The sequence below is a fragment of the Eutrema salsugineum genome, unplaced genomic scaffold (assembly GCF_000478725.1).
Source record: "Eutrema salsugineum unplaced genomic scaffold, Eutsalg1_0 scaffold_11, whole genome shotgun sequence".
NCBI lineage: Eukaryota > Viridiplantae > Streptophyta > Magnoliopsida > Brassicales > Brassicaceae > Eutrema > Eutrema salsugineum.
Window position 1 is genome coordinate 1208604 of NW_006256901.1, and position 16791 is coordinate 1225394.

Here is a 16791-nt window from a genome sequence, read left to right on the forward strand (position 1 = left end):
TGTGTGCGTTTTTAAAATTCCTTTTGTTTTCTTATTACCAATTCTTTTCTTGAAGATGCTACTCAAATATTGTATAGTTCGGTGATTGTAACCTAAACTTTTAAGCACAAATGAGAAAAAAATATGGTAAAAACTATAAAATGATGTGAAGCAAAATTTTTATTATTCTAGTCTAATTTACGTCATTGCATGAGAGCAAAGCATGAATAGTCATTACTGAAAGTGATTTATTACTTTTTGCTATTGTTGGGAATATATATCACATGAGGAGAACTATACATATTGAATGAATGTATGTTACTGTGTCAGAAGAAAGGTAATAAAGTAAAACCATTGGCATCACGAGGAAGGTCTAATCAACACGTTAATTGATTACTAATTAGTCTTTATTTTTGTTATTGTTTTCATACTAAAGCAGTCTTCTTCTTCGTCTATTACTCTTTTCTACAAACTAACGCAGTCTTGAAGTAAAACAACGGATATTTACATGAGCTAAGCACTTAAATGACTAAATGTAGTAAAACATAATCAAGATTGTGTCGGTTTGATATTGATGATTAACTAGAAATTGACTAATCAGCCTAATTAACCGATTCGATTGTGATAGAAGTTAAATCGCAAACAAAATCAAAGCAGGAAATGAAAGACGGTCAACTACATCTACCGGTCCAAATTAGTCTACCTGGGAACGTGGGTTCGCTTATCAATGTTATTTTCTTGTAAACTATATCAACAATAATGTATGTTTAGTAACAACAACAGAAAGCAACTATATATCAATGTACATGCATAGAAACTACAGTATTCGGCGAGAACACTATGATATTGTGATTTTATTATATTTGATGAAGCCATTACCTTGTTATTCTTTTTCCAATTTGTTGTTGATCAATAAAACAAATAGTACATAACTGGAAATCGTAGCTGACAGCTTGTAACATTTCCTTATCTTATTTTTCCAATTTTCCCCTCATCATGTGCGTGTTTGTATAAGAGGTTTTTTTTTTTTTGTTGTTGGGCAAAAGTTTGTATAAGAAGAGGGTTGATACTTGATATGTGCGATTTGTTTCCCCTTTCGTTTTGTGACTAACTAAAAAACTTTATACAGGCATCCATTTTTTTTTAAATGAGTAAATCTATTTGTTAACTGATATACAATTGCTAAATAATAGGCCGTCGAAAAAATGCTGAATAAAGAATAAAATCATTACAGAAATGAGAAAATTTGAAAATTCCTTATTTTGAGTAATTACATGAACCAACACTAGTGTATCAGAGAAACGCCAAAAAGAAATATAATGCCGTCCGAGCCGTAAAACGACGTCGTGCTTAAACCTCTAATACGAGTACCACTTGCGAACGGTTGTCCGGTTATTCTCTCTGTGGCATATAGTGGAAATTGGTACAGAGAGTGTTAAGGGAGGCGAGTCAACTAATCTTCACTCTTACTCTTCAGGTCAATTACTCACCAACACCGCTTGATTCGCCGGTACTATTTCTATCTCCAGCTTTTCGTTTTTCTTCTTTCGGGATTTCGATCAGAATTTAACGGCGACTGTATCACCGGTGTTGGATTTGGAATTGCAATGACTATTTTTTTGGGGGATTATGGAATGCTTTCTAGATTGAGTTATTGAGTGAGATCGAGGTTTTCGTTTCTTTTTTTTTTTTTTTTTAAAAAAAAGAAAAAAATTGAATTCGTAATTGCTTGAAATTTGATTTTGAATTGTAGATCTCTGCTCTTGTATGTTCTTGCTGTTGAATTTGGCATTGTATTATGTTTATTTTAGAAGTAAAAAATTTAAACCAATTTAAATATGGAAAATGTTTTTCTATTTGTTGGTATTTCGTGAAGTGATAGCATTATTGATCCACTGTAATTGTGGTGAAGTTTGGCTACTGCAGAGGAATATCTGAGAGCAGGAGTAGGAGGTCGAAAATTCATCCCTCATCTGTTCTTATCAGATTATGCTTTTCTTTATAGTTACATCTGTAACTGATATAGCACAAGTGCTGTTCTTGCTTCTAATGGTGAATTCTCTTTTTGCTTCTCAGCCAGATAACTCTATCGTATGGCCGCTAAGGCTTTACAAGGTTTGAAGAATCTTCCAGTATCTGAGAGGAAAATTGACTGTAAACCAGGTTTAACAAAGCCTTGTCTTGGAAAGATGAATGGAATTGCTGAAGATAGGCCACCACAAAACCCCTCTCTGTTAAACTACGCCTTTACTGTAAATTCTCATTTGCAATTCTGTGATGCAATCTTATTCTTCTGTTTGGAGTTTGGAACTATTCTGGAAATGACATGTTTTCATGACGATTAACCTTGGTTTAATATTTTTAGTCACTTCTGACTGGGCTAGACTCTAAGGATTGGGTTTCGGTATGTGATGCTCTTAATAGTGTTCGTCGTCTTTCAATATTCCACAAGGAAGAAACGCTACACATGGTGTAAGTCCTTTTCTCTGTAACTATGAGATGTTATTATCACTCCTAGTAGATTGACTTACACTTTTGGACAGAATGAATTTTCTAGTCTCACGAAGTCAGTTTTCACAGGGAGAAAGTGATCCCGCTCGTCGTGAAGTCATTGAAGAACCCAAGAAGTGCTGTAAGTAAAACCGCATGTATGACATCCGCAGACATCTTCAGCTCATATAATGACCAGATAATCGATCAATTGGATCTCTTGGTAATCCTCACTTGCATCCATCTATATATTACCTGCGTGTTTCTTATAGTAATAGCAATTTTCAAATTCCGTTTTTTTTGTTTCCAGCTTACTCAACTCCTCCTTAAATCTTCCCAAGACAAGCGGTTTGTTTGTGAGGCAGCCGAAAAAGCATTTGACCACACATGTTTCTCCTACCTTGCTGTTGCCAAAGCTTCAACCTTGTCTGAAGAATAAGAATCCCCGGATCCGTGCAAAAGCATCCATGTGCTTCTCCCGAAGTGTTCCTCGGCTGGTAATTCACAATTCACTTAACCCATTTTCTTTCTTCTGTCCCTTCCGATATGATAAAACCATTTGAATCCATTCTCTGTCATCAACATCGCCCTTCCTTGGCTATAATTTATCATCAGGGCATTGAAGGAATTAGAGAATACGGAATTGAGAAACTGGTCCAAGCAGCCGCGTCTCAGCTTAGTGACCAGCTCCCAGAGTCCCGAGAGGCTGCACGGACCGTCTTACTGGAACTTCAGTCAGTCTACACAAAATCTAAACCTGTCGAATCCGAGGAGGAGCATCCAGAGGCAGCCACTTGGGAAAATTTCTGCCAGTCGAATCTCTCACCTCTTAGTGCACAGGCCGTGCTCCGTGTCACCAATGTCGCTAGTGCGGCTCGAGAAGGTCCTGTTACGAGATCATGACACAAGTACCCAGTAAAAAGATGTTCGACGCTCTATGGGTTTCTTTCTTTCTTTTGTGCGTGTGTATATGTCGAGATGGTGAGATAATCTCAGCCGTTAGATCTATGCAAAAAATTAGTCGGTTTAGTTGATTTTCACATCAAAATCCAATTCTTCGTTTTAAACTTGAATCATATGTAGGTCTATATTACAATTTGTTTTTTACTAGATCTCAGTATTTGTTTTGTTGGCTTATACAGTATTACATTTAATGACAATAGAGCTGACAACCATGATATGATCTCCAATGAAAACCAAACCGGGTTCACGCCATTCTGGTCATAACCTCTTGAAGAAGAAACTTAGTATCTTTATAACACGATTCTGTCTCAGCTAAGTTCTTTGTCTTAGCTGCATCTTCAAGCTGTATCAAACACAACCAAAATAAATTAAAGGATATGTTCTAAAAGATCCAGTACTCTGTTCCGTTTTGAATACGGGTAAAAAACCAAACAAAGTGTTACCTTTTCAAAGTTATCGAACAACCTGTTGGCTAAATCAGTGAGAGGTTGCTTGTCTTGAGAGGCAGCAACAGAGATGAGGTTGTCGAAATCGTAGAACAAAAAGGTGGATTTAAGCCTCAAGTACTTCTTAACGTAGTTTAAAGTATCTGGTCCGATCAAATCCTCCATTGCTAACAGATCAAAAGCATTCTTTTTAACTCTATACATTCTTCCTTTTGTCCCGATATCTGCTACATACACTCCTTTCTTCAAGAACGACCTCGTTCCCGTCTGCTCGTTTGTTATATCTGTACACCCAAACGGAGCAGGAAACTGAATGAGTAGTTTCCGGTATTGTACTCTACCAAACCGAATTCTCATCTCGGTTTCTAACTGTTGGAAACTACTTGCAGACTAATTGAAAACCAATCACGAACCCACACAAACGTATAGCATTTCTCTTCAGTTAAGGAATCTAAGAGTTTGATATAGAATGTTGCTTACTGTTGTAGATAGGAGGAATTGGAAGAGGACCATCGATCCAAAACCCATTGTCTTGTGCCAAAGAAGTATTATTTATGCCGAAAGTGCCAGTTAGTCCTATAGAGACAGCAAATCCCAATGTCATCCGTCTTGTGAGCTGTACCGAATCCGGTTCTTGAAATTCTCCGCTTTTCCTGCATACAAACCCGCTGGATTTTCCGGTTTTCCGACTCTGAGGTAGTTTCGGTATCGACGGTAAAATGTTGGTGAGACTGTTTAGGTCTACGAAGTGAGCCATTGTAGTTACAGAGGAGAGCTTTAGGTGTCAGCTGCTTCTGTTCTTGGAGTTGTTTTCGGTTTTTATCCGTTAATAATAATAAAAGAGAGCGGCTATCACAAATATTTTATCTGAACGTAAGGGTGTTCCCGTAATTGAACATTTTAGGTACATGCTGTTCTAGGATCTGTAAAGTAGACTTCATGCCCGCCGTTTTTACGTGCTAAAATTATTTGCTCTTCTTTGTTCTCTATATTTCACCGATTTGTGGTGCCGAGTGCCGACTCTCCGTCGTCTTCTCCGTCGCTGAGTCTTTCTCCTGCCGTCTAATTCGGTGAAGTTGACATTGTTTTGATATATTCCAGTATCATATTTTTCCTGCTCGTCGTCCCTTAAAGGAAATCGTGATGGATCCGCAGACGCAGAACACTTCGTTACAGCGACTCCAGAATGTCGAGAGGGTGATATGATCGGAAGAATCAATCCTATCAATTAAATCTCCGATTATTGAGTTGTTGGGTGTAAATCTGTATCCGTTTTTCGTCTTCTTCTTTTCGCGCAGAGAGTGGTTAGGGTTTTGGATATAGCGGGAGGAGTGATGGACGAGCTGGCGAGCCCTTCTGGGCCTAAGAAAGAGTTCATCAACAGTCATTGCCGAGAGTTCATGCAATCGATGAAGGTTGCTTACTCGATCTCTTCTTCCCTACTACATTTGGGATTTCTGGTATATTCTGGATTCTAATAATTTAGATGAGCAAAGAGCAATTGGGCTCATTTGACACGTCTAGACTAGTGTTCTTGCTAACTCGATCTCTCTTTCACTACATTTGTCTTCCTTATCTTGGGATTTGGCATTTTTTGTTTGTTTTCAAAGTTGAACAGATGGGTTTATTTGACTCAAACCTATATTAGGGTTCATTGCATTTCCTAATTTAAAGTAAAGGGCTTTGTTTAGAGAGTTTTGATTCCTGGTTGCATCTCTGACTGGGAAGATTTGGTTTCATATCTTACAATCTCTACATTTGTCTTCCTTTTCTGTTTCTTAGGATTTGACATTTATCCTTCAGCCTTGGGCTCAAGGTTTATGAGTAGTGGATGCTGATATTTCTGATTTCATCTGAATTAAGTGTTTATGAACCTCACTGTTTAAAAAACATTTGACACTAGTCTAGATTAGGGATCATTAAATGTCGTGAACAAGTAAAAAAGGCTTTGTTTGGGGGGGGTTTGGTCTAGTTAGTCATAAAGTTTCAAGATTTTCAGCTGCATTGAGTAGTCTAATTCATGAACTCGCTAATCTTGGAGTGTGAAAAGATATGTTAACAAGTTATTTCTAATCCATATGACAACATCAAGTTATTGTGAAACTTGTAGGATATTCAAGTGACGCTCAGGGAAGAGATCAAAAGCGTGTGCGAGTACCGTCCCTTTGAGAAATGCGATTACAACGCAAGAATAGCGAATGAGATCTGCTTGCAGAAGCTTGAATATGTTCTCACACAGCTTGATGATCTTAAAAAAACCGCTGACCGGTATCCTTCTTCCGGTTGAAGAACGAAGCATCGAGGATTTCCAAAGATGTTGTGGAAATGCTTCTCAAGAATGTGACCACAGTGAAGAACTGATGAGCTTTATAATCGAGTAAAAACAATCCGCCGGGTTTATAAGATGGTGAAAAAGGTCGTTTGAGTTTTTGCTCTGTTTCTCTCTCGTGTGGTGGTGTTTCTTCTGGATTTCAGAGACTCATCTCATATTATTATAAATTGTTGTTATTTATTCTCTGCTTTCTCTGTAATTTCTCTCTGTATTGTATTCATATCTTCTTTTGGGGTTGTAATAAAATTGAGAGCAAATAAACTCATTGGTTTTTTGGTTAATTTTTGTTATTCATTTCTCATCAAATGTTTAATCCCTTAAAACCATAATAATGTAAATCTGAATTCCTAATCTTTGGGCTTTAGTTACAACTTACAACTCATAAATGAGATCGAACAGTGAAAAAGTTGAAGAAGGTTGAGATTTAAGCAAATCCAGGAAAAAAGGTTTAGACTGTGAGTGTGTGAAGTCGGAAGATCTATGAGGAGCGACGGGATCTTGGGAGTAGGAGGAGGTTCGGATCAGAATCGAGCTACAGCCGACGCCGTCGCGAGTAGACGAAGATGGCTGAAGAGGCGAGAAACGTGGCTCGTGGTTCTCGGCGTAGCTCTCCACGCCGTTTACATGTTAAGTATATTCGACATTTACTTCAAGACGCCGATAGTCCACGGGATGGATCCTGTGCCTCCGAGATTCTCTGAGCCGCCGGCGAAGCGACTTGTTCTTCTCATCTGTACGTATTCTCCTCATCACTGCCGCTGCTTTTTAGTAGATTTTTGTAGAGTTATTTGATGATGGATACATTTCTGGTGGACATTATTATCAGCGGATGGACTACGAGCTGACAAGTTCTTCGAGCCGGACGTGGACGGCAAATACAGAGCACCCTTCTTGAGGAATGTAATCAAGAATCAGGGGCGTTGGGGAGTGTCTCATGCTCGTCCTCCCACAGAATCTAGACCTGGGCATGTTGCTATTATTGCTGGATTCTATGAAGATCCTAGTGCTGTCACAAAAGGTTCTCTTCTTCTTCTTCCCCAGTCTGTATTTAATGCTTATCTAGATTTTTCAGCTCTGGTCTCTGTAGAGTTTTTTTCTGTAAAAATAAGTACTGTGTTTTTTGCAGGATGGAAAGCTAATCCTGTTGAATTTGATTCTGTTTTTAACCGGAGCAGGCATACATTTGCTTATGGGAGTCCGGATATTATCCCTATATTCTGCAGTGCATTACCTCACAGCACTTGGAACTCTTATCCGCACGAGTATGAAGACTTTGCAACAGGTTCGTTTTCTAGTTTGAAAATGTAGCCTCGTAGGCGATATCAACTATGTATCAAGTATTTGGAAATCCGTTCCATTGTGCGGCCAAACTTCTTATTGCTTGTCTCTTGGTGTAGATGCCTCCTTTTTGGACGAGTGGTCTTTTGATCAATTTGAGAGCCTTCTGAATAGGTCTCACGCAGATCCAAAGTTGAAAGAGCTGCTCCACCAGGACAAACTTGTTGTATTTCTTCACCTTCTTGGTTGCGATTCCAATGGTCATGCACATCGGCCATACTCATCGATCTATCTCAACAATGTCAAAGTTGTTGATAAGATAGCTGAAAGGGTCTACCATCTCTTGGAGGATTACTACAGAGACAATCGCACTTCTTACATCTTTACTGCTGATCATGGGATGAGCGACAAAGGTCTGCTTTTGCATAGCGTGTGTCTTTCCTTTTATGTTGAATCTTTCATTACTTAACACTCCTCTAGGGTTTAATGGGTGTTTGGGCTACTACGATTTGGGAGCCGGTTTTAGTAGAGTATACTGCTATGGAGTAAGATCCTTGTTTATCATTTATTTGGACTAACTGATCGGATAGTTTGTGATATTAAGATGACATGTTTTGGGGTTTATATGTTAGTTCAACTACAGTTGTTTTCTCAAGTTGGCCATTTATTTGCATTTGCCTTTCAAACTTCGTGTGATATATGGAATGATCCCTAATTTTATCGTAGCTATCTGTTAGGTTTTCACTGCACCTTCCATTTGAATTTCTTTGTTTCATTTTGAGCTAGTGATGGTAATGTTGCTATGTAATGTTACGTATAGGAAGTCATGGAGATGGGCATCCTACAAATACTGATACTCCGTTAGTTGCTTGGGGAGCTGGGATTAAATATCCCAAACCAGCAACTGGAAAAAGTCATTCTGATTCTGTTACTAGATTTGTTGACAAGCATGCACATGATATGCCCACACCTTATGAGTGGGGCCTTAATCGTGTTGAGAGAGTAGATGTCAACCAAGCTGACATAGCACCATTTATGGTTGGACTCTCCTCTCAATCAAACAACTTCACTGTGACACTTTTGTTTGAAAAATATTTGGTCTCACCTTTTGTTACCCTCTCTAGTCAACGCTCTTGGGTTTGCCATGCCCAGTGAACTCGGTGGGAAACCTACCACTTGGTTATATGAAGTTGGATGAGGTATGTTCTTATACTTGATATGAACTCTTCGCTTGTGGTGTTTGTTAAAGCTACATTTCTTTCTTAACCCCAGCTCTTTATTGAGTGTTCATGGGTGCGAGGTCGAAACTCAAAACTGGTTTGAAATAGGAATTGGAATATAAGTAGTTTAAATAGCACATGGCTGGGAGGTCGAGACTTATAGTGCTTTAATGTCTATGCGTTCTTAGGCAGAAGAAGTCGAAGCTGTGCTTGCCAACACCAAACAGATCCTTAATCAGCTTCTTCGTAAATCACGTATCCTTTTGCTTACTTTCTATTCCTAGCTTAACTTTTGCGCTGAAGTCTGGAATTTTGTATCGTAGCATCACTTCTCATTCTTATGCCGCTCTCTGCTTTCGAGCTTTTGACATTGTTCATGCTATGGTACAATATTCTTATACTGGTAGAAAAAATATCGTTTCCTATATTCATAATTCAGTCAACTTCTTTTACTGTGTTTGGATTTCGTTTCTTAGCATTATTTATGCCTTTTTTCTGTCTTGGATATGGTCTCCTTGACTAAATCAGATATAAAAAGGTCAAATTCCTTGTTTTTCAAGCCATTCAAGCCGTTGGTCGACCATTCCTCATCGCTGAGTCAGATTGATGAGTTAATTTCTTCCAAACGTTATGAAGCTGCAATGAAATTGGCTGTGGACCTCAGAAACTTGTCACTAGAGGGCCTTCATTATTTTCAAACGTATGACTGGCTAATGCTGATGACTGTTATTACCCTTGGATACTCTGGATGGATGATCGTACTTGCCCTGCATGTCCTGCAATGTTATAGTTCACTCTCAGGAGATTTGTCCAGAAAAGGACAGTTATCTGTGCAGAAAAAAGACTCTGGAAAAGTAATGCATATATAAGTCAATCTTCACTTTGACAATCGTTACCCTTCTTTTTTAGTTGTTCTCCTGTTTACTTGGTTAAGCATGATTTCTTTGTTATAGATAAGCATCTGTACCTTTTATGTGAAATTTTCGCCTATCTCATGTTATTTAGTTATTCTGACGCAGGTCTATTTATCAGGGTGTCTACTTATGGCAATTCTCTCTGTGCTAAATCTGGTGGAGCACTCTCCCCCTCTTTACCATGCATATATTGGAATGACAGTATTTTTATGGACACAGATTTTTAGCGAACATCGGTTATTAAGAGGGTTGTGGAGATATCTGAGGGAGAGGAAGGCTGGCTACTTCATCAAACTTCTATTCGCTGCAGCTGTATCAGTTGTCGTTGTGGAATTATTGGTATGTGTAATTAGATGGTCATCTTTTTCTGAGTCGGAGACTTATATTCCCCTGATCGTTTCTTCTTTCAACCTCTTGCAGGTTCATAGCTTCACTGAGAGAAAGCTTTACACTTGGTTTTTCTTGATAGCAGGTTTTGTGGCTTCAATTTTGCTGCACGTTTCAATTCCATGGAGATCTGGGATACCATTTTTTGTCTGTATTTCTTGTTGGTTCCTCTCAGTCTTCACTCTGATGCCAGCTGAAATTCCTGATAATAATAACCTAGTGTAAGTCCCTTCTCTCCCCCTTGTGTGAGGTTTCCTCCGATTATTTTTCCTGTGTTTTGTGGTTTACATGATACAGAAACATAATTTATTACTTAGAAGATCTGTTAAATTTCAACTCATCTAAAAGAAGGCTTCACTACCATTCACTGGAATAATAATAAAAAAATAAAAAAAATTATGTTGAACACTGCATTATAAGCATATTTGTTCTCAAGCGTCAATTTCTACTTTGTAAAATCGTCACTGTTTAATGTTGGCATTATCTGTTGGTTGCAGAGTTATAAGTGGAGCTATCATCATACTAGTAAGCCTCGCTGCGAAGTGGCTAGACACACAAGCAGAAGGGAACAAATTTTGGCAGAGTATCACTTTTCATGAAAGCAGGAAGCCGATGTGCTCCATGCTTTATTGCATACAGGTAAAAACCATTTCTACTTTTAAAACTAAAGATTTTGGTTTTTAAGTATAATGGATCACCTATTCATGGTGTACATGGAAATAGATTCTTTTGGTTGGAGTTTCGTCGGTGATGGTGTTTCTGTCGACAAAGCACCGAACACAGAATCAAGAACTACATTCGGCACACCAGTTCATAAACTGGTTAGTTGCCGGTATATCCTCAGACCTCTGTTCTGTTTGCATAATGTGTTTCTTTGTGTCTAAGTTACCGTTTTTCCTGACCGTCTTCTGTCTTTGCAGGTTCTTCAATGGTTCTTCCGTTGTTTTCAGGAAATGGCATCCTTTCACGATTAAGTTCAATATTTCTTGGTTTTGCGCCTCCATTCCTTCTTCTGTCTATTGGGTATGCCTCTTTACAAGACGTGGCTATGAATGAGAGTTCACTGGTGTTGGTTATATGGATTATTGTTGTGTTCTCATGTTTTCAGGATTTGTTTGCAGGTATGAAGCTGTCTTTTACAGTGCTCTTGCCGTCGTACTTATGGCATGGATATTGTTTGAGAACGCTTGTCGCTATTCTAGCAAAGCGAAAGATTCATCTCTATCAGAACAAAACACAGAGGAACATGTCACAATCGGAAGCGACGAGAGATACTTGCAGCTATCTGATGTGCGGATTCCTTTGATTTTTGTAAGTCATCTTCTCTCTTTCCTCGGTCCTCTGAGGATGCGAGGTTAAGAGCTAATGTTGCATTTGAGCAAAATAGCAGGTATATTAATTTGGTTTTGGCTTGTATTCTGTAGATGGTTTTATTCAATGTCGCTTTCTTCGGAACTGGGAATTTTGCAAGTATAGCGAGTTTTGAGATATCATCTGTATATCGGTTCATCACAGTCTTCAGCGTGAGTATATGAAACATCTACAATTTTTTTTAAAAAAAAAAAGAAAAAAGAAGAAGAATCTCATCATCTCCTTTCTTTTTTTTTTTACAATGTGTGAGTCTTATGTGAACCTTTGCATCTCTACAGCCCTTTCTGATGGCAGCTCTTCTTATATTCAAGCTCTTCATACCGTTCATGCTTGTCATGTGAGTATAAATGCTTATCCAAACTCAGTAATCATCACTATAAAAACTATACTCTCTGTTTTCTTTTTAACATTCTTTCTTTTTTCCTTTAACTACTCATAAATTGCAGATGTGCGTTCAGTGCAATAACGAAATTAGTGAGAGTGCCTAGACTAGGATGTTACTTCCTTGTGATCTTGTTTTCAGACATAATGACGATACATTTCTTCTTCCTGGTAAGTAACACACGACCCAAAAGATTCATAGCATCAAAGCATTTGCTTTTTTAGCATCGAGCTGCATTCTTTGGTGCATAATATTCTTTGCTGAAGCAGGAATAGAGATTTATAAAGAGTTGTATTAATGTCAAAGCTTCACTTGGCATTTTTTTTTAAAAATAATTTTGATTGAAAATAAATAATTTCAGGTGAGAAACACAGGAAGCTGGATGGAAATAGGGAATAGTATAAGCCATTTTGGGATAGTGAGTGCTCAAGTGGTCTTTGTGCTTTTACTCTTTGCGCTCACAAACCTCTACACCAGATCCATCCGAGTAAAGCCGCTCTCAACCTCCCCTTCTCTCAAAACCCTCTGATTATTAGAGAGAATGAAAAGTCAGGTGGGGAAACTTTTATGACATCATAATGTAGGAAATCAAATCTTAGCCAAGTCCAGGAAATTATATGATATCATTTGCTCTACGAATTTAAAGTTTTGTTTTCATTTACTTTTTCCTTCTTTCTTTCAATATTTCTCTTTTCAAGTTTTAGAGTGCGCAATTGATAGATTAATAGATACATTCAAACATTTTGTGGTCTGAGAAAAGAAAAACGAAAAGAATACAAGGTGAAAAAAATGAGCGCGTTTATTGATTGGACACTTGTACTAATAGCCAGTAGTGGAAAAATCTTTGTTGTTGTTTGTTTGGGCCATGAACGCTTTTAGTTTATAGAATTAAGCTTCTTGGACCTCCAGAGGGTCTTTTTCGAAAACTTGAAGAATGTTAAATCTACAACTATGGCTTCATCTGAAATTGTTTAGCTGATGAACTTAGTCAATATAAATGTTAAAATTAAAAGAGTGAAACTATATAACTAATATAAAAAAAAACGTTATAGCAATCCACATTCAAGCTTTATGGCCGTAGCCACTCTTGACACCCGAGGTGGACACGGCGATGTACAGATACAAAGTTTCTCCGTCTTCGAGCTTGGCCAGGACTGGCGGAGTTGAGAGGTATTCCTTTAATTGCTGAAACGCCAGCTCGCACTTGTCGTCTCATTCAAACTTTTTGTTTCCTCGGAGTTGATGATAAAAAGGTAGACATTTATCGGTGGATCGCGAGATAAATCGGTTGAGGGCGGCAATTCTTCCGGTGAGGCGCTAGACCTCGCGGTTGCTTTTTGGTGACTGCAATTCGAGGACGGCCTGGATTTACTTCGGGTTTGCCTCTATCCTGCGCTGCGTGACCACATAGCCGAGAAGTTCTTCCGTGGTGACGCCGAAGGTGCACTTCCCGGGGTTGAGCTTCATGCCGTACTCGTTCAGAGTTTTGAAACACGTTTTTAGGTGACCGACGTGATCACCTGCCACAATAGATTTGACGAGCATGTCGTCTATGTACACCTCCATTGTACGTCCGAACTGGTCGGCGAACATCTTGTTCATAAGGCGCTGATAGGTGGCCCCGGCGTTTTTGAGCCCAAATGGCATGACCTTGTTGCAGTACGTTCCGCAGTCCGTGATGAACACTGTTTTCTCCCTATCGTCAGGGTGCATGAAGATTTGGTTGTAGCCCGAGAAAGCGTCCATGAATAAGAGTAGCTCGTTCCCCGATGTTGCTTCGACGACCTGGTCGATTCTTGGAAAGGGGAAGCAGTCCTTCGGGCAGGCCTTGTTGAGGTCGGTGAAGTCCACGCAGACTCTCCACTTGCCGTTTTTTTTTTTGACCACGACCGGGTTTGCGAGCCAATCCGGATACTTCACCTCGTTGATTTGCCCGGTTGCTGTTAATCTATCCACCTCGTCATTCACGGTTTGAGCGCGCTCAGCGCCTAACTTTCGCCTCTTCTGCTTGATAGGCCGGAAGGTCGGGTCGACATTAAGCTCGTGGCTGCATATGGCCGGGTTGATGCCGGGCATGTCGCTGGTTGACCAAGCGAAGCTCGAGACATTCTGTTTGAGAAATTTGACGAGCTCGGTCTTGATGCTTTCTTCTAGGTCGGCCCCGATGCCGACGCAACGGTCGTTGTGGTCGGGGTCGATGTTTACTTGGACGATGAGATCTCGGAGAGGGGATCCGCTTGGCTTGGTTCCCTTGGGAGTTCGGGTCCGACGACGTTGCAGGCAGGAACTCTGTTGCGGCATATTGTTGCGCAGAGTTGAGTGCGGGCGGCGTTGCGGAGCTTATGCTCGATAATGAAGCATGAACGGGAGACCCTTTGATCCCTCTGGACTGTGAACGTACCTGCCTGATTAGGGAACTTGAGGCACTGGTGGTAGGTCGAGGTGACCGCCTTCATCAAATGCAGCCAAGGGGTTCCGAGGATGATGTTGTATATGGCTGGCCGGTCGACGACGGTGAATTTGATGATTTTTGTTACCCAACCTACGTAGACCGGCAGCTTGATTGTCTCTATCGACGTGATAGTATCTCCTGCGAAGCCGATCAGGGGAGTGAGGGATGGTTTCATCTCGACACCGTGCAGATCCATCTTTTCGAGGGCTTCCTTGAAGATGAGATCTACCGAGCTGCCTGTATCGACGAGCACCCGAGTCACGTCGCAGTCGGCTACGCGAATTTGGATTACGAGGGGGTCGTTGTAAGGCTGGTCGACACCCTCACCGTCCTCCTCGGAGAACGTTATTCCCCTGCCGCTTGTGTCCTGAGCGTTGGTTGCTCTGATCTTGGCCACCCACATCTCTGTCGGGGTGGACTTCCGCTCGTGGACTGATCGAGCGAACCGAATCGTTGCAGGACAGGAGACCGCCCATGATCATTCCGATCATTGTCCGAGCCGGCGGTGGGGATGCTTGTCTCTGAGGTTCGACCTGCTGTTGTTGTTGTTGTTGTTGTACGGGCTAGACTCTGTTATCTTCGCGAGATGGAGAGCGCTAGCGGCGATTGTCATGCTGAGCTCGGTTGTCTTGACGACGCCGGTTATCATTTTGACTTCGGCCGCGCGGCTGCTGCTGGTCGGGGACTCTAATTTCCCCCTTCTGGTACTGAGCGAGGAGTGCTTCCTGAAGTTTGCGGCACTGCTCGGTTGAGTGTCCCTTCAGCTGGTGGTATTCGCAGAACGCCTGGTTGTCTCTGGTAGCGGGCGTGGCGGCTCGCTCTTGGACGGCCTGGGCCGGGGGCGATGCCTCGACGGTTCGATACCATTTGTTTGATGGGAGAGTCTGTTGATAGTACTGCTGCAATGAGTTGGGTACAACCGTCCCAGGTTGGTTGTACTGCGTGTCGACTGTGCAATGGGAGCTGTCTACATGGAAGACAGCTGAAGCTTCTTCGACGAGACATGAGGTCGGCGCGTCGCTGACGAGAAATGTTGCGGCCTGCCTGCGCTGGTATTCCTCGTCGTAGTGCTGGCGGGATTCATGGTATTCGTCCTGAACTTTTTCCTTTTGAGGTGGGTTTTTCTGGGAAGCGAGCTTCTTAAGACTTGCCCTCTCCTCTTCGACTTCGATATGTAGCCTGGCGCGGTGTAATGCGTCTTCCAGAGTGTGCGGCATATTGAGCTTTAGTTCGTCCTTGAAGGCCGAGTCGAAGTGGAGGGCCTTCCTCAGGGCTGGGATGGCGGACTCGTCCGATACTGAGGCGCGGGAGGCCGTCGCTTTGAAACGCTCGATGAACAACCGGAGAGATTCTTTCAGTCCCTGGCTCAAGGCCCAGAGATCGGCGGTTGAGGCAGAACGCTGGATGAACATGGAATAATGTTTGAGGAAGGCGGTTGAGAGCGCCTTGAAGCTATCGATCGAGTGTGTTTCCAGCCTGGAGAACCAAGTCAGGGCGGGACCGACCAAGTTTTCCACAAAGAGTTGGCAGTGTCCGGCCTTGCGCTCTTCGGGCGTGAAGTGAGCTCGTCCCATGGCGATGGTGAACGCCGTTAGATACTGTGTGGGATCGGTATCTCCGGCGTATGGTGAGAGTTTCACTTTGCTGATGTGGCGGAAAGGAGTAGAGGCGATTCGGTGCGTGAATGGCGTGTTTTGCGTCTCCTGCAAGACACGATCTATTTCGGAGGCCGAACTCGTGGCTCGATGGACCTTGGAGTTTATCTCGCGGATTTTTGCTTTGATGGCCTCGATCTTCGCGTCGCGGTCTCGCTCTGCGGCCATCTGTCGGAACGCTTCCGGGCTGGAATGCTGAGGGCACATTTCAGCCGAGTGATTTGCCAGCTGGGCGGATCTCCGACTTGGTCCTGCTGAATCGGTTGGGGAGTCGCCAAATAGGTTTCTTTGCAAGAGTAGCACTTCTGAACGATGAGCTTCCTCGAGGTCTCGCTCAACCGAGGACCTAGGATTCTCCAGCTGGTTTGCGTGGGCTCCGCGTCCTGTCGTGAGCTCGGCGAACCTTTGGTCGGTTTGACGGGTCATCTCATCCATTCGGTCGAGCAAGGAGTGGAGCAGAGGAGCCAGGGCGTGGTCTCCGATGGTTTCCGAAGCTTAACTGATGGTGAAGCTGTTGAGTACGCCGTCACGCTGACGCTGGGAGGAAGCGACGGCAAGACTAAGGAAGCGACGAATGTTACTGGTCCCTGTGGCGGTTCTCTCATCCAAGACATTAGCTCCCGTTGATCTGATGATGACTGGTTCTTGCAAGCCTATTCACTGCTTTTCTTGATTCCATATAAGTTTGAGACTTGAATAATTGATATGTGTGATTGCTTTTTCTTTTGTCTATCTGTACAATCTGTGTGATGTGATGATCTTTTTATCCAGTGAGCAGTTATTATGTGATGATCACCATTGATAATAATGATGTAAAGAAGAGTTTAGCCGTGGAAAAGGATTAGCTCAGATTCCTTGGTTCTTGTTTTTTGGAGAATCTCCCTGAACAGAAAGGAGAGGCAAGGTGAGATCTTGTAGTGCC

At 41.7% G+C, this 16791-nt stretch overlaps 4 protein-coding genes and 1 pseudogene across 5 annotated transcripts; 3 read left to right on the top strand and 2 right to left on the bottom strand.

Annotated features, from left to right (window-relative positions):
• The first annotated feature begins 1390 nt into the window (after positions 1 to 1390).
• Positions 1391 to 3471, top strand: LOC18026415 (annotated as a pseudogene).
• Positions 3472 to 3499: 28 nt separating this feature from the next.
• On the bottom strand, positions 3500 to 4709 carry LOC18026417 (photosynthetic NDH subunit of lumenal location 3, chloroplastic). Its single transcript, XM_006409168.2, has 3 exons — positions 4359 to 4709; positions 3876 to 4162; positions 3500 to 3775 (listed from the first exon to the last, which is right to left on the bottom strand). The coding sequence occupies exons 1-3, from the start codon at positions 4633 to 4635 to the stop codon at positions 3677 to 3679; spliced, it is 663 nt and encodes a 220-aa protein (XP_006409231.1). The 5' UTR covers positions 4636 to 4709; the 3' UTR covers positions 3500 to 3676.
• Positions 4710 to 4817: 108 nt separating this feature from the next.
• On the top strand, positions 4818 to 6491 carry LOC18026416 (mediator of RNA polymerase II transcription subunit 11). The gene is made up of 3 exons (XM_006409170.2): positions 4818 to 5075; positions 5177 to 5293; positions 5989 to 6491. Exons 1-3 carry the CDS (start codon positions 5022 to 5024, stop codon positions 6163 to 6165), a joined length of 348 nt encoding a protein of 115 aa, XP_006409233.1. The 5' UTR covers positions 4818 to 5021; the 3' UTR covers positions 6166 to 6491.
• Positions 6492 to 6624: 133 nt separating this feature from the next.
• Positions 6625 to 12407, top strand: LOC18026418 (GPI ethanolamine phosphate transferase 1). 2 transcript variants are annotated; one of them, XM_006409172.2, is made up of 18 exons: positions 6625 to 6943; positions 7037 to 7228; positions 7337 to 7492; positions 7608 to 7901; positions 8309 to 8526; positions 8613 to 8687; positions 8897 to 8963; positions 9237 to 9562; positions 9728 to 9961; positions 10043 to 10230; positions 10507 to 10648; positions 10733 to 10841; positions 10930 to 11032; positions 11131 to 11320; positions 11434 to 11532; positions 11659 to 11717; positions 11827 to 11932; positions 12124 to 12407. In XM_006409172.2, the coding sequence occupies exons 1-18, from the start codon at positions 6691 to 6693 to the stop codon at positions 12289 to 12291; spliced, it is 2979 nt and encodes a 992-aa protein (XP_006409235.1). In that variant the 5' UTR covers positions 6625 to 6690; the 3' UTR covers positions 12292 to 12407. The 2 variants fall into 2 exon arrangements, with proteins under 2 accessions (XP_006409235.1, XP_024016479.1); XM_024160711.1 differs by lacking the exon at positions 6625 to 6943 and having other exon boundaries at positions 7145 to 7227; positions 7380 to 7492.
• A 2403-nt stretch (positions 12408 to 14810) lies between these two features.
• On the bottom strand, positions 14811 to 16037 carry LOC112089917. Its single transcript, XM_024160781.1, has one exon. It carries the CDS (start codon positions 16035 to 16037, stop codon positions 14811 to 14813), a length of 1227 nt encoding a protein of 408 aa, XP_024016549.1.
• Between the last annotated feature and the right edge of the window lie 754 nt (positions 16038 to 16791).

Excerpts from the sequence above, each read along its gene's own strand:
- LOC112089917 (XM_024160781.1), bottom strand. The coding sequence starts at position 16,037 with ATGGCCGCAGAGCGAGACCGCGACGCGAAGATCGAGGCCATCAAAGCA.
- LOC18026417 (XM_006409168.2), bottom strand. The coding sequence starts at position 4,635 with ATGGCTCACTTCGTAGACCTAAACAGTCTCACCAACATTTTACCGTCG. Across the intron at positions 4,163-4,358 it reads AATTCCTCCTATCTACAACA|ATATAACAAACGAGCAGACG; the intron begins GTAAGCAACATT and ends TTGGGTGTACAG. Across the intron at positions 3,776-3,875 it reads TGTTCGATAACTTTGAAAAG|CTTGAAGATGCAGCTAAGAC; the intron begins GTAACACTTTGT and ends TGTTTGATACAG.
- LOC18026416 (XM_006409170.2), top strand. The coding sequence starts at position 5,022 with ATGGATCCGCAGACGCAGAACACTTCGTTACAGCGACTCCAGAATGTC. Across the intron at positions 5,076-5,176 it reads GACTCCAGAATGTCGAGAGG|AGAGTGGTTAGGGTTTTGGA; the intron begins GTGATATGATCG and ends CTTTTCGCGCAG. Across the intron at positions 5,294-5,988 it reads AGTTCATGCAATCGATGAAG|GATATTCAAGTGACGCTCAG; the intron begins GTTGCTTACTCG and ends TGAAACTTGTAG.
- LOC18026418 (XM_006409172.2), top strand. The coding sequence starts at position 6,691 with ATGAGGAGCGACGGGATCTTGGGAGTAGGAGGAGGTTCGGATCAGAAT. Across the intron at positions 10,231-10,506 it reads CCTGATAATAATAACCTAGT|AGTTATAAGTGGAGCTATCA; the intron begins GTAAGTCCCTTC and ends TGTTGGTTGCAG. Across the intron at positions 11,321-11,433 it reads TGCGGATTCCTTTGATTTTT|ATGGTTTTATTCAATGTCGC; the intron begins GTAAGTCATCTT and ends TGTATTCTGTAG.